Source organism: Hyposmocoma kahamanoa, unplaced genomic scaffold (assembly GCF_003589595.1).
Source record: "Hyposmocoma kahamanoa isolate Upper Pololo Valley unplaced genomic scaffold, ASM358959v1 99879, whole genome shotgun sequence".
Taxonomy (NCBI): Eukaryota; Metazoa; Arthropoda; class Insecta; order Lepidoptera; family Cosmopterigidae; genus Hyposmocoma; species Hyposmocoma kahamanoa.
Genome location: NW_020656077.1, coordinates 2,562,551 through 2,590,442, shown reverse-complemented (window position 1 = coordinate 2,590,442; position 27,892 = coordinate 2,562,551). Strand labels below are relative to the sequence as shown.

Below are 27,892 nucleotides of genomic sequence, written 5' to 3'. Positions count from 1 at the left end.
CACCTTTAATAGAGACGTGATCGAACTAGTTCAATTGAGTTTTTAACCGTGTTTGGAATAAATGGATCCTTCATTTGACACAGGTCGATGTAAAAATAAAATTATTATGTTGTTCCTTTACCAAATCATCAAAAATACTACACAAAAGACAAACAAAATGAAGTTGAACCAAAAATGCACGTGACATTTGTTTAAAAAAAATCGTCTAAAAACCGGTGAGAGTGAGTGAGTCGATGGAAATAATTGTATGATTTGTACATACGTTCCATTTCGTGAACGAAATGTTTGAAAAATATTAGCATTCCGGAAACTAATGTCACTGGGACAAATGTAAATTTTGGTAAATTTGGTCATAACTGTCGTGTATTTTCAATTTTCTGAACTTTTTATTCGTCTTTTCGACGAAATTAGGATAAAATCAGTGGAGTTTGTAAACTGTGTTCCATATTTTATGTGATTATCGCCTGCAATGGCGCAAATTTAGTGATATATTTTTGATTGTATAGGTGTTGACAATGCAGATTGCCTTTGTAACATCTATATCAATCTCGGACAATATGACTCCGGTTTTTTGATCGTAAAATGACAGATAAGGGATATGGTGGTGATCAGTCGCCGTCGTCGTGGGATTTACCTGGGCCGTCATCGCTAGGGGCCATTCTGGACACGGTTTTCACTAATACAGTTTCTGATAGCCAACCTAGAAATGGTGAGCATAATTATTGCATTTCACTTTTTTCACATGCATCGCGGCTCATTTTCGCGAGTCTTTGCTGTACTTTTGTAATATTATTGTTTTAGGTTCAGAGGAAATGGAATGTGATGCATTATTCGCAGAAAGTGATGACGAAATAGAAGTGCTTCCGTCGTCGTCTGAAAACATGTCGTCGGGCCGTCGGGGACAGCCGCTGAACCGCGCCATATCTTCCAACTACATCAATTCAACTACACCTGATGAACAATACAATGCAAATGGTGCTCCATTAGCACCTGGTGATTCGTCTCGCACTCCAGTGCCTGAAGAATATCAGCCATTGCCGGACAGTTCCAGCTCTCTGGATTATGCAGGAAATAATGTAAACATGCCTAATGGTCACAGGCGATACCCAGATATCAGGTATCAGCCAAAGCCTTTTGTAGCACACAGGGGCTACTTTTATCCGAACTATGCTCACTTCCCAGGTGCAGCACCTCACATAATGACACCGTATCATCCCAACAATGTCATTTTATTGGGTGATGACAGAACATATCTACCGCATCCAATGGCATATGCTTTGCCGCCTGGCCTCCCACCTCCACCAGAGCCATTGATGGCAAATCGAGGATATGAATGTGCACAGCCTGATTTGAACAATGCATATGGACCAGTGCCAGCGAATGGTGATCATGTACACAATACTCGATCTACTCCAGAGAGACCCAGTCGAAAGCTAAACATTTCTCCTACAAGGAGGCAATCCAAAGAGAATGATCCTAATCCAAGTTTAATTGTAGTGAGTTCAGAGGAAGAGGACAATGTAACTGTTCCAAGAAAAATTCCTGCTCCAAATGGTACTCAAGCCTCTGGGTCTACTGAAGCTCCAAGTAGCAGTGCAATCAACAGCCAAATTGAATCATCTTCGCAGCGAGTAGACATCAAAAGAGAGCCACATGACCAAACTGAGGTTTCTACACAAGCTGGTGGAGATGCTGAGAGAAACAGAAACCTGCAAAATCCAGAGCCATATGTGTGTGACAGACACCAGAGCAATATGCAGCAGCACTACTCCCATGTACCTGAGCCCCCGCATGGCATGAATTGTGGTTGTGCTCCACAGTTACACATTAAACAAGAGTGCTCTGGCTGCCCCCCTGCTCAGCAGTATGTGTACAATGCCAGAGTAAACCATCCTCCTGGGACTTGCAACTGCTCAGGACAACCCAATGATTGTGGCCATCCAATTCCTTACAATTACCAAGATCAAGCTTATTATCAGAATTCACCTCACTATCCAAATCCTCCCCATCCGTATGAAGATCCTTACCAAGGAGGACCTTATTATCCCTATTATCATCCCCTTCTTCCTCCTCCTCCCCCTCCTCCTGTTAGAGCACACCACTTGGAAGGGAATCCATCTGAAGGCCAAAGTCTGCCTGCTACAACTGTAAAGGAGGAGCCCACAACTCCACCTGCTCATGCAAGCGGCACCAATACCAGTATAAAGCAAGAAGCAAACACAACACAAACTTCTGTTGATAATGATACTGGTCCTAGTACTTCTTTCAACAGAGTTGTAAAAGCAGAGACCACTAAACAACCACAAGTGAAAACAGAGCCAGGTGATGCACCACTCACAAGGAATATAGAGAATAGTGAAAATGTGAATGTCAAGACTGAAGGTAATGATACTAAGAGATCTCACGATATTGATGCTGCTGGAGACAGGAGGGTGAAAGATCCTTCTCCACAGCCTGGAACTAGTTCAGGAAGAACCCAGCAGCCAGAGAACAGATCATTGAATGTTTGTGGCCCGGTAAGTGTATTTACAATGAACCTTGTACACCGCCTATGCTGGGGTCGGGTTTAGATAAAGGAATGCGCTTATGCTCTTTGGCAGCACAACAGTTGGTACTATGGGTGCTTGATGAGAAGATTCCGTGTTTGATTCCCGATTTGGGCCAATTTGGGGAACAATCAGTTCTAAGTTGATTCTGTCTGGGTTTTCTGGGTATTGCCCTCAGAGTTATTGTTATTCTGGTATTCATAGTACCATAATGAGACCAGAAAATTGGTATGCTTGTCTGATGTGTCTACTATGCCTTACATTTTTAACAATTGTGAGATCTTGTACTTGGTGAGCCTCCATATAGTACCTACGTATGGTGGCGTGCAGACGTTCTTCGCCCTGCGCTGAACCTCTGACCTCGCCCAGCTTGCATGGCAGCCATATTGAAAAATGGCGAAAAATAAATATTGACCGCAAATTATTGTCAAGCACTCCTAGGGTCATATTCTAGAACTCTACTCAATGCTCAAGTCAGGATTGCACTGGAAATACGACCCTAATGGCAGGGACTTGAGTATGATTTCGAGTGCTTTAAACCATACTCAAATTCAGACTTGAGCATTGAATAGAGTTCTAGAATACGACTCCTAGAGTCATGCTGATTTTCAGTCGAATTAGAGCCCATTTTTATCTGCCGCCTACGAATGCTTGTAGCTTATTTGAAATTGATTTGAAAATGACGAAAACCCAATTATGGTCACAAATTTTTGTCAGACATTCCTAAACTTCCACACAAATTCACAAATTCCACATGCCAATTTTCAAAGGCATCAGAACATTTTTTTTCTAACGCTTGCATGGTCGCCATATTTAAAAGTGGCGAAAAACCAATTTTTAGCACGGAACAGAGACCTCCACATGCCAATTTTCAGCCGAACCGCAAATCTTTTTTTACAGCAATTTTTAACGAAAAAACCGTATTAAAAAATGGAAGCCGTATTAAAAAATGGCGAAACGGAACTTTTGACCCCAACTTATGATTAAGGACCGCATTCCAATTTTCAGCCGGATCGAAGCAATTTTCTTTGGCCACCATTTTGGATTTGGCGAAACTAAAATTTTTTTAACACAAGCAATAAGCCACTGTTACTTTCTATGACATTCGTTCCAGAACCTCCTACCTATCTCTAATAGTTTTTGTGATAGAAGACTTACACGCTTGTATGGCGGCCATCTTGTTTATTTGGATTTCGAACATAATTTTACTTTCGGCGGAAATTGGCCAAGATGTACCTTATAAAAGTACACAAATGTCCCTCTCATGTATTATAGTTTTCGCAAGCCGTTGATCACCTTTTTATATTTTCCACATTCAGATAGTCTCCTATTTGATCCTTTGCTTTAGAACCTGTTCGCGTATAACGGTATAAATATATTTTTTCCACCATATCGAGAAGTACGCCTTCTATTTTTCTGAGTCAGAACTTTTAGTTTTTTACATATACATATTTCATAAATGTCCATTTCATATGTATAATTTTTTTGGCAATGATACTGGCAGTAAGGTTGTTCTATGCAGAACATCCTGGGCAGGTATCACTAACCTATCTATTTCTACTGTAAGGCATTTACTGTTTCAGGTTGAAGGGTATTAAAGATGTTCTGATGTTAAAAAGCAGCATATTAAAAATCTTAGATCCCTCAACTGACCAGTTTGTTTACTGTAAAATAAAAGTTTAAGTTTAGTTTTGTTATTTTTTCAGAAATGTTGCAATGAACGGAGTGCCCCTTGTGCACAAACGAGAGCTGTTGGAACACCCGCGACCGGGCGGCCGGGGCCAGCAGGCCCGCTTTCTGCGCCCGACTTGCAACTCGACTGGGTTTCTGACAGCTCTGATGACGACGTACAAGTTTTGGGAGAAGAAAATAATGGGGTATGTAACTTTCTCTGTATACTAATTTTGACAATCAAGTGTTTCTGTATATCATACCTTCACGAAAGTGTCATAATGTTTATAGACTGAAAATGGCGGGTTTTAGTAGTTACCGTTTTTACATAAAGAAATTTTTAGTTTATGTTTATTACGTTTTGAGTTTTTTAATTATTATTTGTAACTTTTTTAAGCTGATGGCTCTATGGTCAACACTCAATAAATAAATAAATAAAATAATACCTTCACTAATTAACTTGTGCAACCGTGAAAAGAAAAAACGCAACATGCGAATATGATATTAAAGTTTCCTATAAATTAAAATGGCACCAAATGGGAAAATTGCTTTACTGAAACGTGTTATTTTAGACTCTAAAATATAAATTTTGAAGATTTTAAATTCTTCATGACTGTAGGCCGTAAACAGTAAGGTAGGTATGTAGATGAAATATAAACAAAAATGCTATGCGACATCGGCTGTATTGATTTCAAGATATTTGCTTAAATATGAGCCTATTTGAACATGAAACCATTAGAAAATGTGTTATAAAATAAGCTTCAAGCGAAATGAACACCTTGATTTAATGAACCATTCATTATAATGTACAAAATTTTACCAATGCGATAGAAGTATTGTCCCCTTGGTTGTTATTATTATCATCAAACCTCATTATAGCAAGACACTTAACACGATTATTTCAATTTGTCTCAGACATTGTATTACGATCATCAATTGGTCGGGAAAGGATTGAATTACGGCAGGTTATTGCGAACGCTCTGCATAATTTGGTCCGGCCTTACGATTTACGTACTTATTTTCTGTTCATTTTTGTACTATATGACACATAATATTTCACGTTATGACGATAGATGGCTCAACTCCTCTGTTTGTTGACTGGTTTGGGGTAATTAATAATTAATTTCTGATTATGAAACTAACTTTTCTGAATCGGATTTGATCTGAGTGTTCTAGGTAGATAGTGCCCCCCAAGTTGCTTTCTTTGTTATCGCTCACATTACCTTTTGTGTGACCTGGGTCATTAAAAATTTGGTGTCGTTTGGAAGTTTAGAGTAAAATGTCAAATTCTATAGAGAAACCCTTTAAAATTTTGGTGGTTCAGTTGTAAGTTTTGTCACGGTACCTTTACAAAATGTATTATTTTAACAGAAAAACGATCCAAGCCCGTTCGGATTGGAGGCCAATGAACTAACTACACATTGCGAGTTTAAATGACGACAATGAAAGTAATGACCTATGTAATGTATTTGCTAACTAAATGGCTTGTGGAATCTGGCGACTGTCTGCGAGTGAAATACACAAGTAATTTAAAATTATATTGAGTGAATTGTTAAAAGTAACATTAAAATGACGTTAGTGAATAATTTTATTGTAAATCGCTATCGCAACTTTTAATGTTGATTATGAGCTGCTCAGCGAATTTTTTTGAATAGACAAATGGAACAAACTTTCAGTGTTCCCTGCTTATGCTTATTTATTTCAATGTAGTATTTGCGTAAATGACTTCTGACTTTGGTTAAATTCAGTGGAGGCTTTCTCGTGTTGAGACATCACACGATGTGCGTCTAAAGTCGATACAAGTTCAATAATTGTACCGAAAGAGACATACTTCTCTAGCAATCAATTATTATTTTTACCTGAGCTGTGCTTTGCAAAAATATATGATTAAATATGAAGACTGAAAACATTCCGATTGCTAGCCAAGAAAAAAACTTCGCAAAATACACTTTAGTCATAATCAAATATTGTTAGTTAGACACTACAATTACTATTAATACAAGCTTTCTTAATTTAGTACAGATTAAATGGGTGCTAACTGCAATTTTTTTTAAATTTAAAACTGAACCTTACGCTTCCCCAAAACTGAGTTCCATTTTACATTACTCTCTGAAGTTGTAATACGAGATATGGCTATTAAATAACGAGACTACCGCTGCTACAGTAGAAGTGCGTATGCGCCAAGCGTCAGTGACCGACAGGTATTTATAATGAAACCTTCTCTTTCGAATGCTACGCCTCTCGCTTCTGTAAACAAAGCAGTATAGCCGTAAGCTTCGTACGCGTTAAAGTTTTTATTTGTTTCGCAGGGAAAATAGTAATTAAATTACTTCGAATTGTTGTGAAAATTCACATGAAACTTGGAAAAAACTATTGAAAGAAGTGTATGGCAATGTGCACGTGATTTTTAGGGGCTTAAACGTTTTCAAGATGGCCGAGAATACGTAAAACATGATCCACGCCCGGTCCCGGTCCCCCTTCCACGTTAAAAAATATATGATTAAGACCGGAAACGTCCAATAAAAAACATCGCAAAATACACTTTAGCCAAAATCAAATATAGTTCGATATAGACACTACAATTACTATTAATACAAGCTTTATTAATTTTATACAGATTAAATGGGTGCTAACTGCAAATGTTTTTAAATTAAAAACTGAACCTTACGTTACGAAAAATATCAAAAAAATCGGTAAACTGATCGTCGGTTCGGTATTCATGCGATTGCTGGAACTGTAAGGATTGATAAAGAATCCGCAGAGGTTTCTATGTTAGACCATCCGCCTTATTCGCCGGATCTTGCGCCGTGCTACTTCTATCGTTTTCTAAGGTAAAATCTGCTTTAAAAGGAACAAGTTTTGAGACCGTTAAAGCTGTGAAAATGACAACGGCACGCGTCCTGGAGGATTGACAGAAGAAGACCTCCAGCATTGTTTCGAACAATGGAAGATTCGCATGGAGCGCTGTAGGGATAGAGGAGGGGTGTACATTGAAGGGAAAGCAAATATGTATGAAATCAAAATAATTTTTTTACAGGGTTAGTCTCGTTATTTAATAGCAACACCTCGTATCTCTGATTAAAAATATCTCAAGGATGTGGCAACTTAGTTCAACTTTGAACTATGTAGAGTGAACGTCCTGGAATAGATTTAATTTCAACTCTATTCTGCTTACCGTAAGTACGAATAATACAAAGTCGTTGTAACGTCAAGCATACTGTTAATACGCGATTGCACTCTCTCTTCAAATAAGAAAATGGACACCAGGTTAAGAAAATGGACACAAGGTTATGTGAATATGAATTGGGACTTCACATGAATTTAAAATGCAATTGAGCGGTATTTTTAGTTTTCGTGAATAAACAGTAGTTCTTATGCAACTTGTTTTTCTTAGCGGGTGGTGATAGACCTGACTGAGTCCCCGAGGCGGGAGTTCGAGGAGACGCCACCGTCAGCACAGGAATCGCCCGCACGGCCGGCGTTCGAGCGTGCGCGTGTCGCTGAACCGCCCATCTACCACGGACAACCGCCGCCACAACATTTGCTACGAACCAGGTACTGTACCAGTGTGTATCAGTCTCTAGTCACCATTTGACATTTGACGTTGTTTCACAATTTAACAAAGAGAATCGCTGCCCTATTCTAGACTGAAAATGGTTTTTACTTTCCGTACCAAAAAGAATGCACTGAATTTTTTTGTTGAATATTGTACCGTACGTATTTTACGTAGGATTCATTCAAATCTACATCTCCTTAGCGCAAATATGTGTACCCACTAACATTATTACTTACAGGTAAGCGTAGGTGTGAACACGTCATATTAACTCCATTATATCGATTTGAAATGTTATTTATAATGCGAGGTCATAATACTATCTCTACAATATCCATTGCATATAACCAGCCCGTAACCTAACTAGTGCATACTCACTAATTTCGCTTCAAAAATAAAATATGTTTACGTCGTCACCGCCCGCTCTGTTTAGCAGCGGTTAAATAGCGCCTAAATTTTATAAGGAGCAATTATCTTATTAATTGATTTTGCTATGCTACCATTGAAGGCGTTTTGCTCTCTATAACTCTAAGCAGTGAGCACCAATTTGTATTAGCGAACTAGGGGATGAACTAAGTGTTTTGCGCACTTTCCGGTAGCCAATTTCAATAAAACTTGGCAAATAGATGTAATTCCACGAACTTTTGAGGTCGGTTTCTTTAGTACTCTGTACTGAGATTATGGAGGGCATTTTCATAATGTGGGTCACCTAACATTATAGACGTTCATACATAAAATGAAAAACGAGTCTCTTTTTAATTAATCAATAAAAACGAAATCTGAAATGGCACATATTTAGTAGTTAATTACTAGTAAAACTCTTCCAATTACCTTATTATAAATATTCTTATTATATTTATCTGTCACACTTGCAAATCTAAAGATATGGACGTTTGTTGCGAGGAATGAGTGAGCACTTCAAAAAATTATTATTCAAAAACATTCTACATTAGTGGCTTGTTTTATATTTTACAAAATCATTTATAACGTTTACTAAAACTAGACAGAAACGAAATTTATATCTCTTAGTTGATTCTTAGGAAATCGTTCCTTGAGTGAGCATAAAAAACGTTTTTGTAAAAATTTTAAAAAGACACTAATGGATGTGTAATTATTAAAGAATATAGTTTAACAAAACTACTACTAAAAAATAATACAATAATATAACTACAAACTAACGTAGATCTGATTGGCCCTCTGTGAGTACTAAGTGAACACATATTAAGTTATTTTTCTTTTGTTTTGTATATATTTTTACAAATAGAAAGATTGATTTCTACAATTGTTTTAGAACTTCTACTAAATGACTAATATATACTAAACTTCTTTCAGAGGGCGCTCACTCAATCTACACACGTCTAATCGTGACGTTTTGTTGCGTTTGATGTGTCTGTCTGGTTGAAAAAAGATACTGCGAAATTTTCTGAATTTTAATTCATGATTTTTCACCTCAAGACTAAAAGCCAATGTAAACCCTCGGAGTAACAGACTCGTTTTAGTGCCTCAATAAAAAAAATATTATTATTTCTTTTAACCAACAAGGCTTTTTATTGATGTGCCGCGCTAAACTGATATACATAATCTCAGTACAGAGTACTAAAAAACCGACCTCAAAAGTATAAGTAGGTGGAATTACGTCTATTTGCTAAGTTTTATTGAAATATCTCCTAGTTCGCCACTATACAGGACTTGACACTGGAGATAATAAAAATCGGTTCTCACTACTCAAAGTATATTGAGAGAAAAACGCCTCGAATTAGAGAAATAGCAAAATCAACAATTAAAATAATTACTCCTTAACTAAAATTTAGGCGCTATTTATAAAAATTAATGTTCATGCGTGAACAGCCACCCTTAGAGGTGGATGATTTTCTTCAAAATGAAATGGGACCACTATGGAAGTACCCCCTTTCCAACAAATAAAGAAAGATGAAAATCGGTTCACAAATACCGGAGTTATCGCGTAACATACATACAAAAAAAAGATACTGTCGAATTGAGAACCTCGAAGCCGGTTAAAAATTGTAAGTAAAACGCACGATTTAGATTTATTGTCATATACTTAGTCCAGTTTTTATCTTGATAATTTCACATTCTCTAATTGCAATATCACTCGGTGCGGTTTTGTGCACTATTTTATATCTAACTCGGATAAGAAAATCTATCAATGTTTTAGTATTTTGTGAAAAGTAAGAGGTTAGACTCTGTCCAAATTATTCCGAGCGTGACAAGGCATTTTTATCACCAATTCAGAGAACAAGGCCCGTTCAAAGGAAACGGAAATTTGAGCTTGATTGCCGAATGTTTGTTGTCACAGGGTCCGCGTGGGTGGGTGCATGGTGGCTTGCCGTGGCTGTTGCTGCGCACCGCATCACACGCACCACCCACATTCGCATCACACCCATCCCGTACAGCCACACACTCACTGTAAGTACAGGTCGCTTGGTATAGCATCCTTACATTCTACAAATAATACAAAATGGTTGCTCAAAACGTTTAGTCTTTATTTTTACTACGTTTAAGACAGACTGCCATGCTAAAGTAGAATCGATTTCGATAGTAGATATGTACTACTTTACTACGTTGCCATAATTAACACAACACATCAATAACAATCATACCAGGAAGGCAACCAGGTTTGCTGCAACTACACTCCAACGTAATACAACAGATATGTAGTAAGCAAAATAAATTGTGTTACATTACGAATTATGTAATCTCATTATAAAAATTAATCACAACATTGGAGGGGTTGTCAATACAAGTAGATACTCATAAAATTACAATCTATTTAAGTGTTTATTAATGTCAGGATGTTTCACCATCATGATATTCAATTGATGACATTTTTGTCCTAGCGCCATCTATGAGAAATCTATGAAAGTTTCTTCTTTTCTCAGGGAGGTACCTTTACAGCTACCAGTTGCTGACTAGAGATATCACTTTAATACTTGTAATTAAGTTTTATTGAATGCCAGGATATTTCACCACCATATTACTTAATTATTTTTTATGAAATTACTCCACTAGTTTGTTATAATTATTAATACAAAAGTCGAACACTTAGAAAAAATTCCTTTGATCCGGCCAGATTCGAACCGACATTTTCTAGCAAATCGTGTCAGACGCTATGCCAACTAAGCTAAGCCAAGCTAAGGGCGACAAAATACTTTCATAGATTTCTGACAGATGGCGCTACAGCTAAAAAGTCTTAAAACCCAGACACGAAGATCCGACAAACAAGCACTTAAAAAAATTCGTGAGGTCCGCTGGGTCGTTCCATACTTAGTGGGCATAACGTCTGCCACGGTTTGCTAGAAGACGTCGGTTCGAATCCGACCGGACTTGGGCAAGCCTCCTTCGTTTGAATGAGATTTGATTTTAAATTACTGAACGGTAACGTTTGCTCCAGATTGCGAGATGAGTGCGTCAAATGCATGTTAATAAAGTTAGTGTCAGTGAATTTCTTATAAATAATTGGTTTTTTGAGACACACAGCGTCCTGTGTCATTATTTTGCAGTCAGCCGAAGCGTATCTTGCATTTCTTGTTTTATACGATTACTTATTGATCTTTTTCTTTTTCTTTTTCTGTTTCCTGAAAGTATGTCTTATGTCATGTTACAGTGCCGGATCGTCGCCGTGAGTGCATGTCAATCGCGCCGCCGTACCTGGTGCACGAGCGACTGTGGCAGCGTCAGCAGCACATGCTTGTAAATTCTCGCTTACTAAAAAAACTTATTAACTTTGATCCTACACTTTAGTTACCGACAAACTTCCAATTCACTGCAGTGTAAATGCTTATATATTTAGGACTACGTAGGAGATCCTGGGTTCGACTCCCACTGTTGTACACTGTTTTCGAATTACCAAAGGAAAACATCGTGACGAAATCCGCATATCGGTAAAGTGTAAAGTCTCCGAATGGGGATTGGTTTAATGTGGCGAAGTTGCTCAAAACTCTCTCTTCGGAGAAGACCCGTGCTCTGAAGTGGCAAGGTACTAAACGCTGTAAACACGTACCGAATGTGTGTTGATTGGTGAATAATGCAGGAGGTGCAGCGGCGCAGCATGATGGGCGAGATGAGCGCGAGCTTCGGCGGATTCGCCCATTTCCCTCCCGCCTACACCGTGCCGCCCCCAACGGCTGTGCTCGCTGTCAGTACCTACCGTCCTATAATGGTTCGAACGTTTCACCATGCCATTTATCTATGTTTTTACCGATTTTCATTCCTTGCTAACATTTTCACCACATTTGTTTCAATATTTTATTATAACTACCTTCCTCTCTTTCGTTTAACTGACAATTATAGTAATTAGCCAAGGTGCAGTAGTTGTGTGATGTTATTTTAACAGAACAAAAAAAAAACTTTTGCTGCCAAGGTGAAGTTGTTTTTTTTGGAGAACATTTTTGAATATTAAATTTTTTGGCCAATTATTATAACTATAACATTGAAGAGTGACAAAGTTTTTATAAAAATCATTTAGAAATCAATGCATGCGCATGATGCTAAAAATTGAAATAACTAACAACATTCACTAGCAGAATGAAACGGTTTGTGGTGAAATTTTCCTGCTAAAAAACTATTTTGCCCTGCTCTGTGGTTATATAGTATATTATTGCAGAGAACATTAGTCTGGTGAAACACGAGTCCATCAATTGTCATTTTCGTTAAGGTACCTATGCGGAAAGTTTCTGGATTCTAATAAGTAAGACCAGATATTATGTTTTTCAAAGTATATCTCATATATAGCCCTCCCTTATTGACACTTTTGCATTCGTTGGAACCGTGTGAAAAGCAGTGGGTCCAGTTTTCCGCATGGACTTCTTCGACGGCTTCGTGTACGCATTCGCCGCTTTCGGACTTGTAAATCGGTAACCTCTAAGGTTATCTTTGATTTTTTGAAAAAAAAAAAAGAAGTCGCATAGTGGGCTGTATGGCGGGTGGGCCATCAGCTCCACATTTGAGGCCTTCAAATACGCTTTTTTTACCTTACCGGAATGTGCAGACGCGTTGTCGTGGTGAAGGACGACAAATTCGCTGAACTACGAATAGACAGAGCTACGACATGGGACTTCATCACCGAAAGCATTAAAGTTCTGACAATTGTCTTGTTGACTTAAGCTACATCGAAAATCGTAGCAAATCATGTAGCGAAAATTTTCACGACTTAAATTTATTGCAATGGCGACTCATAATTTTCAAAACGACTCACAATGAAAAATCAAAATGACAGTCTCGTAAAATAATAAGTAAGTTACTCCCAGAGAGTTCCTTTTTCAAATTTAGTTTTTTTTCTAGTTTCTTTTTTATAAGAGGCCAGGCCAGGAACTTTCAGTATGCCCACCTATATACAGTGTACCACGGCTATGCGACACGGAAGGGAAGTAATTTAAATCGCTTGTGCTAATCCAGGTTTTTTACACATCAGTGGGCGCTCATGCGAATGTGGATTTTTTAACCATAACATCAGCGGATGTTGATACAGATGCTGATTTAATCTATTTAAAAATCGTGAAAAAGTGCACAAAAAAGCTTTATTGATTTTGATTTTTTTTTGATTTGGTGACATTTATATCAACAAGAAAATCGACCTACACAATAATCAATCTACCCATGTAAACCATACTGGAATACTGTAAAAGGTAAGAACCACTGTTTTTGGATGGTTTGTAAATTATTTCAGCGTGGCTTAACTCCCGGCTCTTTAGGTAATGTGACTATGAGAATATCCGTAATGAATATCTGCATCGATCAATGCGGAGACAGATATGTATGCGAATATTGTAATTTATGCAGATTATCGGATTATCGCAAAAACTAGTTGTTTAAAAACTAGTATTTCGTGAGAAACTAGAACGTTTGCGCGATGTCAGCAGAACGTAGACTCAATACGCAAGGTCCACTGATGATCTACCAATTACGCGCTCGATACGATGCTCTCCTCCGTTTCTACCACCAAATAGATCTAAAATGCATATTTTCTGCGCATGTGTTATTGTTCAAATGGTTGCCGGTACCTGTGTCACGTGTAGTGCAAGTCAATGACGTTTGGATTCAGCACGGTTACTGCAATTGTATTGTATAAGCAAAAACAACATTGTATATAACATTTTATTTACAATATATTGTACTATTATAATAATAATCTGGTGCCCGAGATCACCCAGAGTCGGATTTAAATTTAAGGCGCTCCAAGGCCCAGGATTTTCAAAAATATTTTATTCGTCCTCCCCCTAATATTGTGCACCCCTAGCGGTAATTCCAGATCAGTAATATCCGACGTAAGGGATGTGACCTCCACTGAAATAATTGTTGTCCTCAAATATGTTACTTGCAAACAGGGTTATTATGTGTTGGTTGGTAGGTTGGATACAGCTAGGTTCTGCTCGATACATAAATGTATCCTATTCTTGAACTTGAGTCCCTGTCCCTGGCTGTCATTGTCTGGCGCCATCGCTCCACTAAAAATTCCCCCATTAAAAATTCAAATTTCACCTTTTAGGCTATAGTCATAGTCTATGGGAGAGGCGAGAATCTAAAATATACACTCTAAATGATAATAAATGTATTATTATTATTGTTAAGAGGTTTAGTTTTGTAATTTTTGTTAACTTTTTTAACTTTCACTTCACTTTGTCTTTTACTTACTGGTTATAGCAGAGCGAGACCTTTTTAGACAACTATTTTCATACGTAATACAAGGTTACAACCTTGCATGTAATTATACTCATATTTGTGTTCGAAAATAAAAATATTTTTTATACGTATTAAGTTTGAAAACTGGTACTTCTACAAGGTGGAACAAAACAATGGGACATCAAGAGGACTACCTTAAATGCTTAAGATAGCTAATTTTAATTAAAGGAAAAATTAATTATTAAATACAAACATCGATCGAAAGTTCTGTTGGATCGTTAGAAATTTTCTTTGTGTTAGAACCTTTTATTTAATAGTTATATTAAACTAGTGGAATTATTTCACAAAAATGAAAACAAATCAATAAAGGAAACATTCTTTTATTTTTCTTAAAATGAATAAATGCATTAATATTTTATTTTTAAAGTTTACCGGTAGTCGTACCAACTAAAAATGCAAAAAAATGAACTCTCTATTTTATTGTGCTAATCGATATCATCAAAGATAAGAATCATAATAATAATAATCTCTCCAGTAAACATTGGGTCTTACAATTGAATACCTTCATGAAATCTTATTAGTACATAACAACTCTCATTAAAGATTGTTTATTGTTAACAACTAAAATACACGTTATAATTTTTTTACTCTACACATCTGAATATTATTATGGGCTTTGAAAAAAATATTTTAGAATATAATAGAATAGAATAGAATTGTTTATTTCGGACCATGATCCATAATAATGTTAGTAATAGAGTAAATTTTTCTTACGTGCTATGGTTAGTACAATACAAAATTACTTAATTTTAGTGAAAAGAAGTGAAAGTCTAGACCACTACCCTAAACTAAACCTCTTAACAATAATAATAATACATTTATTATCAAAAAGACAGAAAAGAATGACACTGTAGAAGAGTTAAGGGTTGAGGTACAATACGTTAATATGCAATAATCGTCGAGAATCGAACCAACTAAAGAAGTTACGAAGAAAAGTAAAGAAACCAACTGAAGAAGAATTCTTAAAAAAATGTGTGAATGCAGCATTTTAAGAAAATAAAAGTGTTAGGTAAAATTAGTCAAATGTAAAATTTAAATTCCCCTTCATATTTTTTATTTTTTCCACCCTGTATAGCGTCAAGAGTATCATTAGCTTGTTTTTTAACTAGCAACAAGTTTTTTTTACGTTGGCATAAATAATATAGATTTCAACAAAATGTTATATGTCATTTTTCATGCCACTTGTCACTTTTACATAAATGTACATTTATCGTAGACGGAGAGATAAGTGAAAGGAAACACAAATTGGCGACACACGCCATAATTAGTTTTTTTTAAACTGGCGAAATATTTTTAAAGAAAATTGCTAAATTTATAGATAATATGAACTAAACCATTAAACATGTGGGATTACAATAGCCCCGTGAAGTTGTTAGTCGTTTTTAAATATAGTGCAGATAAGTATAAGTAGTACAGCTGATTTGGCGGATATTATTATTATTTGTTAACTAAGTATTTTATACAAATTCATTTTGTAATTCGCTATATTCCATAAATGAAATAGCGATTGCTGGACTATTAGGATAGTAAGGTATTGCGATACGGCCTTCAGGCCCACACTCGTCCAGTAATTACTTATTTCGTGTTCTCTGCAGTAATGTTCTACTGTTAAAACGTTAAATTTGTAATAATGTAACAATTTTACTCACTAACAAACTTTGACAGCATCTAAATGGAATAATCTCTACAATCAAAATCCTATGTACCAAACTGCTGTATTTGAAAATATTGTCTTAGACAACTAGACACTAGAAAGGTAAAATGTCTAACGTGCATTTGGAAAATATTACAGGAGAGCAATTTAAAGATTCTTTTTTAAGAAAAAAAATATATTTATTTGTTATATGGAAAACTAGAAATTTTCAGCTTTTCCAGATAAAAAAAATAAAATTAGAGTTAAGACTTTTTTATTAAGAAACTTGCTTTAAATCGCTCTCTTGTAATATTTTCCAAATGCATCTTAGACGTTTTCCTTTCCAGTGTAGAACTGATCGTGTTAGCAGACTATGTGAATAACGAATAGAAAGGTTAGTAGTTATATGGTAGCTTAATACAGACTGCATTTTGCAATACGCTTCACATAACTTATGTTTGATACAATGTTTTTAACTTGAAATTCACCAGTTCGATTGCTAGTTGCGAAAAATAAATACACAATTTTCTCAGTAGTTCCTTTGATGGTCCATTTGAAGATAAAACTCACATTAATATTTCTTTTTCTTTATTTTCCCTTTCACTTGCTGAGGACACTGCTTAGAGCGATAAGTAATTGTGAGAAAAAAAAATTAAATACTTTCAAGGGGCATCTTAGGAACACGCCTACAAATCTAACATTCTTCTTTACTATACCATTATGCGTTAGTCGTCATGTAAATAATTTGGGTTAGGGTATAACTGAAAAGAGGTTTTACGATGCTCAAACTGACTTAAGTTCTTTTGTTGAAGGCAGTTTTCGTTGTAAAAAAGACAAGAGTACCAATCATGAATTCTCTTCAATTGATAAGAGTTGATGTGAACAATACACGTGAGCGTTTGTTTGTACAAGGTCGCAGTTACAACTTCGTTGCATAGTATCACCCAAAAACGCCTCCATTTTCGTTTGCTCACATTTGTTCAATTATACGGGGAAAAGCGCGGGAAAAGCGGGGGGCAGCTGTCGTTGATTTTGTTCGCGTTTAATAGGTGTTGCTTGTAGTGGTCATCTTAATCCTTGCTCTCGCCAGGCTCAATAGCTAGAGCTTACTAAAAATCGATTTTTTTCATGTAGAAAAATCAATAGAACATTTTGAGGCGCCTATATAACGCAGGTTTGTCATTATATCATTGGATAAATAGTGACAGCCTGTACACGTCACATCAACTTTTGTTAATTCGTCCACACTACATAACCCACTTTGTAAAATAAACTAAAGAGCCGCAGCTGCTTACGAAAACTTCTGTTTATTGCCTTCAAAAGGATATTGTTCGAGCTTTAATGAACTTACAGGTAATAAATGTTAGAGATGCATCGAATACTACTTTATTTACACGAATACGAGAACTTGTTGTTAGTGAAAAATTACTGCTAGGCATTTTATTATTAGAAATACAGGGTGCCTAGTTAAGGGCTAGCGATATTTTAAATGGTTGATAGGTGAACGACAAAACCTTTTCTTAATACCATTATTAGTCGAAATGTATTTTTACCAGTCTGCAAAAATGATACATTAGAAAGATGCCCCTTTCAGCGTATGCTATATCAGAATATTGCTAGTAAGTAACTGGAAGCACTGCATAGCATTTTGATTTTGGTATTTTATGAGTAATAATAAGACTTATACCGATGTCTTGTTTTCTATAAAAGTTTGTAAGAAGCCATAAGGGGAACATATCAACTTTAAAAAAAGGTTTTGGGGAGTAAATACGTCTGAATACTCAGCAAGTATTTGCAAATAATTTTAACTTGGTATACCGTTCCGATATTCAGCTAATATGGATATTCGTATTCGTCGCATCACTAATCAATTGAAAATATTTGTCAATGTTTATTATAATGACGTTTATTTTTGTTATTGCGAGCAGCCGCTTCATTACATGTGATCACTGTCCGGGTTATAGGGCTACAACTTACAAACAACTAAAGGAGATATATCATTGCGATGGTTACTTTTATACATTACATTTCGTCGTGAGGAGTTTACACTGCATTTGTATGTATAGTGGAGGAAAAGACGAATGTTGAAAAACTTTACATCTGCTTGCAGTTCCCAGATGAGTTCGAGCAGCGTGACATGGCGTCCCTGCCTCCAGGGCTCCGTGCTCCGGCCCCTATGATGTTGTAAGTTAACACCTTTAGCGACGGGTTGAAAATGCTAGTTGCAGAGACCTGACTGCCTGTATGCACGCAGACTTTGTGTATAAATAGATAGGCTTGTACCCACAACTCCACGTTTTCACGCTCATACATCAGATGTGGGTGGATATAGAACCTACAACTCCGAACGCTTTCAAATCTCATATGCACCATTGTATTCCAATTTAGCTAGATCAGTATACAAGAACAGGACGACTTTTTATTGAAGATCAAATCCAAAATTACCGTCTTTGGTGAAATAATAAAATACATGTTTTTTACTTAGTACTAGAGTGTCACTCAGTACTTAAATATAGAGATATGATACTACAAAGTTATCTTAATGTCTACGTGTTAACGTACCATTATACACACGGCCTGGCCCTTTAGTTCATTAATAAAAATTTTCCTCAAAAATTTATATATATTATAATCAGTGATTGGAATTGAGAGAGTTAATTTAGCTAAACTAAAGAATAATGTGGACATTCCCTGCTATAAAACCCGGGACTTCTCGGAACTGATGCCTATTGTTTATTGAAATTTGAATATATTGGCGACAAATTATTATTTGCTATTAAGTACCTATTTGTTACAAATTATTGTCTCAAAAATAATATTGCAATTTTGATTCTATAGGTACTGACGTATTTAAATACATTAGCTTTAAAAAATAAACATGAGACCTGTATTTTGGAATGTTTAGAAAATAAACAGTAAAAAAAGAAATTTTATGCGCATTTATACTGTAATATGAATTCCGGGATAAATGTGCAAAGATTATAGTCTGGTCACTTACGTGCACTTCCGGGTATATATTTGCAGCACCTTAATGTAGTGAAAGAATGAACTCCTCTTAAAATTCTATAAGTTACCTTATCTGTGTTATCGATATCAAAATACAACAGGCAATAATACAATACATATTATACAATAAATAATTATGCTATACACTAATGCGTGTTGGAGTCTGGTTCGTAGTTTCATAGACATCATAGCTTCTTGTGGGTGTCGTGGTAGGCGACTAAGGGATAAATGCAGGCGTCGTACCTCGAGCGACTCCCCTGTATTTTAGATTGCTGCTTTACCTGGGTGTGGCGGTAATGGATTTTTTTTTTCCGAAAAGGTCTGTATTCAAGTGTGCTACAAACTACTGCATAATTTTTATTATATACGCAATTTTAGCCTTAAAATTCAATACAAGACTTAAGTTTTGTGAATGGTTCCAGTGAGGGCCCACATGTCCATCACCACATGCACCACTACATGCAGATGCATCCACCGCATCTGCACATCTCCATTCAACCCTCAATTATGGTAAGTTGTTCTCCTTACGAGCTCTACACACCGAGCGCATGGCGGTGCGATTTCTATATAATATTGTATAACTTCGGCAAACGCGCAGTTATATTTCTGTTTAACCGCGCTGCTCTTGGTGTGTGAAGCTTAGTGATACTTATTATCCAATAAATGTCTTTTAATAACAATCAATAGGATTAAGTATTAGTGACAATTCCTCATTCACTTATTAAAAATAATCTCATCTTATTGGTTGTTATACGTATGTAAATAACATACGCGAGTTAACAGCTGCAGATGTTGTCTAAGGTCCATGATGGAGCTGCACTTTTGTCTATCGTCATGAACCTTCGCACAATGATAGCATACACGCAGGTGTAACCAACCATTATCGGCTGTCGGCGCGAATGTTCGGGCTGCGTACAAGTTAGTGATGCAACGGAACTGTCATAATGTACAGCGACAACGAAACACTTGTCAAACGTGAATCTTAGCAGAAACGGAAGCGAAAGTGTCATTCCTATAAAGATCTCAACGAAATAGTTCCAAACACGGCTTGTGTTTGGTTTCGTAATTACACATTTAACACAAAACTGCTAAGATCCAAGCGCCCGCCAAGCAATACAAGCACGCGCCTGTTCCATCGCGAAAGTTATAAACATCTGATAAAAGTTCTGTTTTGGATTGTCAAGGTGGTTTTCCACTCGCGAGACCAGATGCGAGAATCGAGAAAGGCAGAGTCGAGAATTGAAATCTCTCCGGCCTATTTCCACCAAAAATTGCCATTAATAGCTGGCGCGAGCCACCGCGTTCTCGCGCGATTTCGAGCTGTGGTTGTGGATAATGAAGATTCAGTGCTGTTCAGTTCATCTAGCGATAAACACGCGGCTGAAGTAACATGTCCAAGTTATTATTATTAAAAATGTTAACAGAAGAGGAATCAGATAAAACCTTTTTTTAACCTCAAATCGTGCGTTCCTCACAATTTCGCGATTTATATTAACAGCCAAAGCCCACTCAATCACGCGTGAGAAATTGTGTCTCTATTGCACTGTGTTATACTCTATGTACGCAGCAATACGGTTCAAAATTACATCAACAAATATTTCAGTTCTCGCCTCACTCGTCTTCGTTAATCCAGACCATTTTTACCGAAGATGAGCTAGAAGAGAATTGAAATTATGTCAAACAAATTTCAATCCTCCTCTCGCCTTGTCTTCGCTCCCCTCTCAGGTGGAAAAGCACCTTAACACGATAATTCGTTCAAAATTACGAAGCCGCTAATGGGATCACATCATAACTTTTAGCTAGCAAAATATACGAAGCTTCGGTATGCATTGCTTCGTGACGATAGACGCAAGTGCGGCCCCAGCACAACAGTTTGGTGTGTTTGTTTGGCTAGTACTTCTATCATGGATTCATGGTGTAATCATGCCAGCCTATGAAGATACTTGATGGAATCAATCACGACGTGGTTAAATTCGTGACTTAATCAAAGTTTTTGCTGTAAATACTCTGCTTAATAAGCTCAAATAGAAACAGCTTACATTATCCCCTTAATAATATCTTTTTATTTCAATCGCTTTGACTTTTTAGTGTATCTGACAAGCTTTATATCGCTCTAACCAAACAATGTCGTACCTCAAAAATGATGGAAGTGAAAACACAGGACTAGAAAGTTCAAAAAATTATTGAATTGATCGATTGAACCAATCAATTTTCTATTCTCTTTGATAAGTGGATAACTAATTATAAGGTCTAAATAAAAATAATTCCATTATACGCACTAATTACACATTTTGTTTTGAATAAGTAGTAGGGTCCAGAGCAATTCACAGGTAGATGTGCGCAAAGCCAAAACTATAAGTCCTAGTAGCGTGAAAACTTCGGTACGTTACTTTTATTTAGTTACTAAGAACGGATTTTTCGAAATGCAACCCCTATGAGGGTGAAAAAGGATAAAAATGTTTGAAAAATGAAAAATCTTATTCCTTGAACTTACAAATATGAAACGTACTATCAATATTGTTGCAAATGGTAAAATAGGGGTGAAATATTTTTTACACGATTTTAAACAATGTTTAAATACTCATACAGTTGTGTATAAGTTTAGTTACAACGAATATGCGGTTACTATTCGGTATACGGCTTAATCGGGCGGTTTTTTGCTATTCGGCCTAATACCTTAAAACAGGAGGAAGAAATTAATAAAGCAATAAATTATCATATACATTTTATGAATGCTAAACATACATTGTAAATTCGTGAAAGCGTAGTTTTTCGCTTCTTTATCAAAATAATCGCAGGAAATGTAACATAACTAAGTTATTATTCTAAGAAATAAAAAAGGTAACATAACAAATTAAAACTACACCTACTTATGAAGTTTCAAAATTGAGGTATTGAATAATAATAATTCGTCGGCTAAATTCGTAAACCTCATACCTCCGTTAACGTAAACTTTTGAGTAGGCACAAGAAAACAGAATTACTAGATATAATTACATGGCAATCTAAATTTAAATTATAAACTTCAAAATTAAGTTTTTGAATAATAATAATGCGTCGGCTAAATTCGTAAATCTCGTACCTCTGTTAATGTAAACTTTTGAGTAGGCACAAGAAACAAAATTACTAGATTTAATTATATGGCAATCTATGATTGTGCCTTTATTTTGTAAATAAAAAATAAAAAAAAGTTTTTAATAAAAAATATAAAAATTATATTTTACGCTTTAATTGCTCAACATTGCGCTTGAAAATTAAAAAGAGATTTCATCCAAATACGGAGTAAGGGCCTATTCACACGGCGTATTTTATACGCGCAGACGACGTGCAAAGGATGCGCTGACGACGCGCTAATGACGCGCGTTAACACGATTCAAACGAGTTTCAGTCGTAACCAGTAAACCTTTGCACACGTTCACAAATTCATACGCGCCATAAACGTGCTGTAAACGCGCGTGTGTATCGCGCATTTCGATAAAAGATAGATTTAATTTTAGTTTTGTTTGTTAATTTCAGTTATTTTTTTAAACGAAGCAACTACATAAAATTCAGAGTGTAAATTCCAGTGGAGTATATGAGCTTCTTGCTTGCAACGCGATGTTTGCGTGCGTTTGAATCGATACACTACAGCGCGTCTGCGGCGCGTATACGCGCAGATGACGCGCGTTTACGGCGCCGTAATTATATGGCGCGATGGTGTGAGCGCGCGCCCCTCACCTGCCCCTTTCCTCAGTCTTGCAAAGCGATGTTTGATTCGATACAAACGCAACAATCTGCTTTTAGAACATCTTCGGCGCCGTAAACGCGCGTTCAAACCGCGTTCGTGAAACGCGCCTCTTGTGCGCGTATAAAATACGCCGTGTGCGTAGGCCCTAACGAATTCTTTTTCGAAATTTAACAGACGATTGGTAATAATTAAGGATTTTTTTTTTCTTTATCATAACTGAAGTTAATAAGTGGTATTTTTTGTGCCAATTTTCGTACGTGCGTTAATTAGACCGAAGATTCGGCTATTCCGCTACGCTCTTTTTCGAAAATTCGGTATACAACCTCTATAATATACAATAAAATTCGTTACAACACTATTTACATTTCGACAAAACTCGCGCAAAAACGATTTAATGGGACGATATATATCACGCTGTAACAAAAATTAGAGTAAAAATGTCCTGACGTGCCCGCTGCAACCGATTTCACAAAAGAATATTGGATTCTCTGTTCATAGGGGAATACGGTTCTTTTGCATTTGACTGCCAACGTTGGATTCGGATGAAATCCAACACACGAAAAAAGTGTTTTTACTTTTTGCCATATCTGCTACCCGGGTATGAAATTCCCTGAACTTATTCGACGTTACTAACATTACAAAACGGTGGTAAACGCGATGTAACAATTCAATACGTATTTATTCAACAACTTATTATCAAGACGTTTTCTTGTTTACTCTAGATTACATCAAACGACTTGTACTTTCTCAACTTGTTTTCGCCTTTTCTCCCATACTTACTCTAGATTACATCAAACGACTTGTACTTTCTCAACTTGTTTTCGCCCTTTCTCCCATACACATTTGTTTCCTTGTATTTTTTTTCCAAAGGTAAATAAAGGTAAATAAAAAAATAATTTTTGACAACATACATCGCATACATTGCTGTATGGTAATATCGCGCTCTTGGTGTAATAAGGTCATATCTGCAAAATAACGACTTTTCAAGAGAGAGGTCTAAAAAGTCGAGTAGCAGTACACCTCCTTGTGAAAGAGTTCGTGCAGGGAAGTACTGCCCCCATACCTATTTCTGCCACCAAGCAGTAATGTGAACATTACTGCGCTTCGGATTGGGAAGGGTAAGGGTGCTGGTGAAATTACAAGCACATGGGACTTGTCAACTTATGTCTCAGGGTGCCGGGCGCAGTTACAGTGACCCTAAGATCTTTGCTATTTAAACCTCTCAGTGGCACTGCAACTGTTATGCATAGGCGTGTCGCTTATCACCTAGCGCACGACTTCATCGTCCCGTCACCTAGTATTATAAAAAAAAGTCTACAAACGTATGAATTACATAAAAACACATATCAATTCAATAAAAATTTAATTAATACAGTGAATAGCGACATCTCTCGCCAGGACTGGTAGCTGTAAAGATACTAACAGGGTGATAAATCTGTAATAGATTTCTCATAGATGGCGCTACGACTAAAAAGTCGTTGAAAGACCAAGTACAAAGACACGACGCAAGCACATAGAAAAATTCGTGAGGTCCGTTGGTTCGTTCCGTGGCTTAGTTGGTATAGCGTCTGACACGGTATGCAAGAAGACGTCGGTTCAAATCCGACCGGATCGAAGGAATTTTTTCTGAGTGTTCGATCTTTGTTTTAATAATTATAACAAACTAGTGGAGTAATTTCACAAAAAATAATTGAATATCAATTCAATAAAAATTTAATCTACAAACGTAATTAATCGACAACTTTCGGTGTTGTAAAATTTCACATGTACATAATTTGTTTCATGTAGTTCGTATTATTTTTGTAACTTTAATGTGTTAAAAGTACTTTTGACGTATGAGCATAAGTGACTTTGTTATATCAACGGTACGATTTCTTTAATAAACACGTGAATGAGGGTAATGAGATGCTCTGCTCCTTCCAACCCAAACGACACGGCTTCACTTCTCAATTATTTATTACGAATATTTGGGTTAAAACTTGTCGATTAATTGGTATTACTATGACCAATATATGTTTAAAACACTCCTTGTACCCATTTTGCATCTGCCAATTTTCTGTTCTAAGATTGCCTGGGAGTTTTGCTACTGACAATAAGTCCGCCTGTTGTACTTTGGCTTATTCTAATATATTTTCATTACTGGACGGTGTTAATAAATTTTAGTGTATATTCGTTTATTCATTCATTCATAGAACTGACTCACACTCGTTTAGTAAAGTTCTGTTAATAAAGCCTGTCTGCTAGCAATCCTCGCGTTTGTCGGCACGAAAAAACAAATATAGAAAGTATAAATGTAGAAGCCTGGCCAGTGGCATAAAACCCGCGTCAGTAATTTGTTAGAGTTGCTTATAGGAGCATATAAGAAAGAAAGGTGACATGTGCTTAACAGTGTCACACATAATACAGGAACCGGTCTTAACAATACAATTTTTTTTCTCTACTATGGAAAAGTCACAAAAACGCTCAATATCTCTCGTATTTCAACCTATAATAAAGTAGGTCACGGCCTATTTTTAATATACACACTAGTGCAATCTCCTCAACTGCACCATTGTGAAAGCTCATCTGTAATTGAATTGCACTCACACTACTACGCTAACACAACTACATCACGAAATAGTAAAGCGCGTAAACCCAATGCCGTCATAATAGAGTTCCTGATAGCACTCCTAAACTCGACACCTACATAGGTTGCAATGTCCTCTACAGCCTCCTGTAAAATGCACTAAAGGCAACATTACGCATGCGTTACACCGGAAGGGAAGTAGTGATTCGATAAGTGATCTGACAGATATATTTTCACAATACTCAGCTTGGGTGCAGCGGATGCACTTTGCATACTTGTAACTTGTAACTTAAGATTTGCAAAATCATTTAAATTACGATCGACGACCGATTCTATAATAAGAACCGACTTGTGATTGTTTTGTTCCGTGAGTTGAGAGCGCCGCGTTAACAGAAAGCAACAAGTAAGAGCTTAACTTCTTTGTTTTTGTTTATACGAATAGTGTCCGTCTGTATCTTATCCGTCATCTTAATGAGTACAAAAAAGTTTTATATATAATAATTAAAAGTATCGATTTGCTGAAAATTTGTTAAAATAGGCGAGTTAAAAGCAAACATATATATGTTGGTCCATAAAATCAAAATTCTATGAAATGAAATGAGCAGAAATAGATTTTTATACGTAAAATAAAGTAGCTAGTCGTATGAAAATTGTTAAAATATACCAACCTGTAAACAGATAAATATATATCGAACAAATAAGTATCTGCATAGATGAATAGTTTATGTGAGGTGACTCTATTTATTGACATACTTTATTAATTTCCGTGAGGATAAGTTGTTATACGACAGACAGACATATTGCCACTATGTATTAACGCAAGTCTACCGTAAGCGAATAATACGGTATATTAAAACATTAGATTATTTGTGAAAGTACAGTCGGTGCCCTGACTTATATATCCACTATTTGTATAGAACTTAGTACAAATAGTGGATACTTAAGTGAAGGCACCGACTGTACTCTGAGAACTATTGCTATGGACTGGAGATTTTAGATGTTCTTTGTATGCTAGACTCCGTCACCAGTGCTGGCTGCGGCTCAAGTTGCGGCCATGGTTCGCGAAGCAGAAGCGGCTGACGCCAGGCGTGCGGCGTCGCGTGGAGCCACGCGCGCTGTCATCGAGCGGAACACTTACCGTCACATGTACGCACACCCTGGGCCTTTGCACCAGGATGAGAAGTGCACCATTTGCCTCTCATTATTCGAGGTCAATTCCGACTGCCGGTTAGTACATTGGTCGTTTATGAACACTATAGGCCACAAGAGGCGGGCCGCGGAAGCGTTCCGGGCGCGGGAATTTCTGTAATGTACGAATTCTTATGAACCCTGCCACACTGAAACGCGCGGTGGCCGCGCGTCAGTCGCGCGCTTCTGTGTGGCAGGGTTTATATAAACTCGTAAATTACAAAAATTCCCGCGGCCGCCTCTTGTGTGTCCTGAGCATTACTGAGAGATTTAATGGATTTTAAGAGATTAGAGGAAACACTTAACTTTCGTCTTGATTTTTTTTTTTTGGAACTTACTATAACATTTTTAAAGGTAAATATGCAATGAAATTCATGTGTCTTCTGCAGGCGGCTGCCGTGCATGCATCTGTTCCACATGGAGTGCGTCGACCAATGGCTGAGCACCAATAAGCACTGCCCCATCTGCCGCGTGGATATCGAAACGCGTCTCAACAAAGACGCCACCACCTAAGGTTCCCGCGTATTACAACTGCGCTTACCAAACCTATCACCTATCCAAAGTCTTTTAATTTAAATACCTAATTACTAATAAACATCCTATGTATCCAGATTTCATTTCCAATTTTTCTCCTACTTTCCTTTCCAGGAACATGCATGTCAACTTGTCAATATACTTGACCCTATTTGTGGATTCGACTAAAATGACACTAGTATAACTGGTGATCGAATCCCTTGTCACATTAATACATATTATAATTACGTAACAACATTGTCATCTAACGTATTTCAAATTAGATTATGTTCGAATAGATGCAAAGCGAGGTATCGTCGATACCATGTATACCAAATGCAAATCTTAGCAGCAAAGCAAAAAAAACATCTGCAATTATTTCAAGCATACAACAAATCTGGATACCTATTAAATTAGACGACTCCACAAATAGACATATTGATTCTGTCACACTAAAGATCAAGGCGCAGCACATTTCTCGACGAACTTGTATTGAGACAGACGAGCGCCAGGTTATCGGATATCGCCTCATGGTATTTATTATATAGTATACTCACATAGTTATAACCAAATATGAGATTCATCATTACATTTATACTACGGTCAGTAAATAAAATAGGCCGGCACTGTTTAATTTTTGCTAAGAGCATTTACGCATGAAATTCACTGTTTGTTATGAGTTTATAGTTCGTATTTGTTTGGCAACTATATTACAAAATGTCCTCATCATACAGGATCAAATCGATAAAGAAAGTAACTATTTAGAGATCGTAAAATAAAAGATGGTCTCA

The 27,892-nt window shown here is 36.7% G+C and overlaps 1 protein-coding gene across 3 annotated transcripts; it reads left to right on the top strand.

Annotated features, from left to right (window-relative positions):
• Window positions 1–537: 537 nt before the first annotated feature.
• Window positions 538–27,188, top strand: LOC113239473 (E3 ubiquitin-protein ligase Arkadia). 3 transcript variants are annotated; one of them, XM_026476504.1, is made up of 12 exons: window positions 538–709; window positions 802–1,406; window positions 1,572–2,516; window positions 4,253–4,423; window positions 7,612–7,772; window positions 10,088–10,197; window positions 11,396–11,481; window positions 11,822–11,950; window positions 18,213–18,286; window positions 19,531–19,618; window positions 26,416–26,627; window positions 26,978–27,188. In XM_026476504.1, the coding sequence occupies exons 1-12, from the start codon at window positions 583–585 to the stop codon at window positions 27,099–27,101; spliced, it is 2,832 nt and encodes a 943-aa protein (XP_026332289.1). In that variant the 5' UTR covers window positions 538–582; the 3' UTR covers window positions 27,102–27,188. The 3 variants fall into 3 exon arrangements, with proteins under 3 accessions (XP_026332289.1, XP_026332288.1, XP_026332287.1); XM_026476503.1 differs by having other exon boundaries at window positions 539–709; window positions 802–2,516; window positions 11,822–11,926; XM_026476502.1 differs by having other exon boundaries at window positions 540–709; window positions 802–2,516.
• Window positions 27,189–27,892: the final 704 nt, after the last annotated feature.

Coding starts and splice junctions, on each gene's coding strand:
- LOC113239473 (XM_026476502.1), top strand. CDS start 583: ATGACAGATAAGGGATATGGTGGTGATCAGTCGCCGTCGTCGTGGGAT. Junction 18,287..19,530: donor GCTCCGGCCCCTATGATGTT/GTAAGTTAACAC, acceptor GAATGGTTCCAG/TGAGGGCCCACATGTCCATC. Junction 19,619..26,415: donor CCATTCAACCCTCAATTATG/GTAAGTTGTTCT, acceptor TTTGTATGCTAG/ACTCCGTCACCAGTGCTGGC.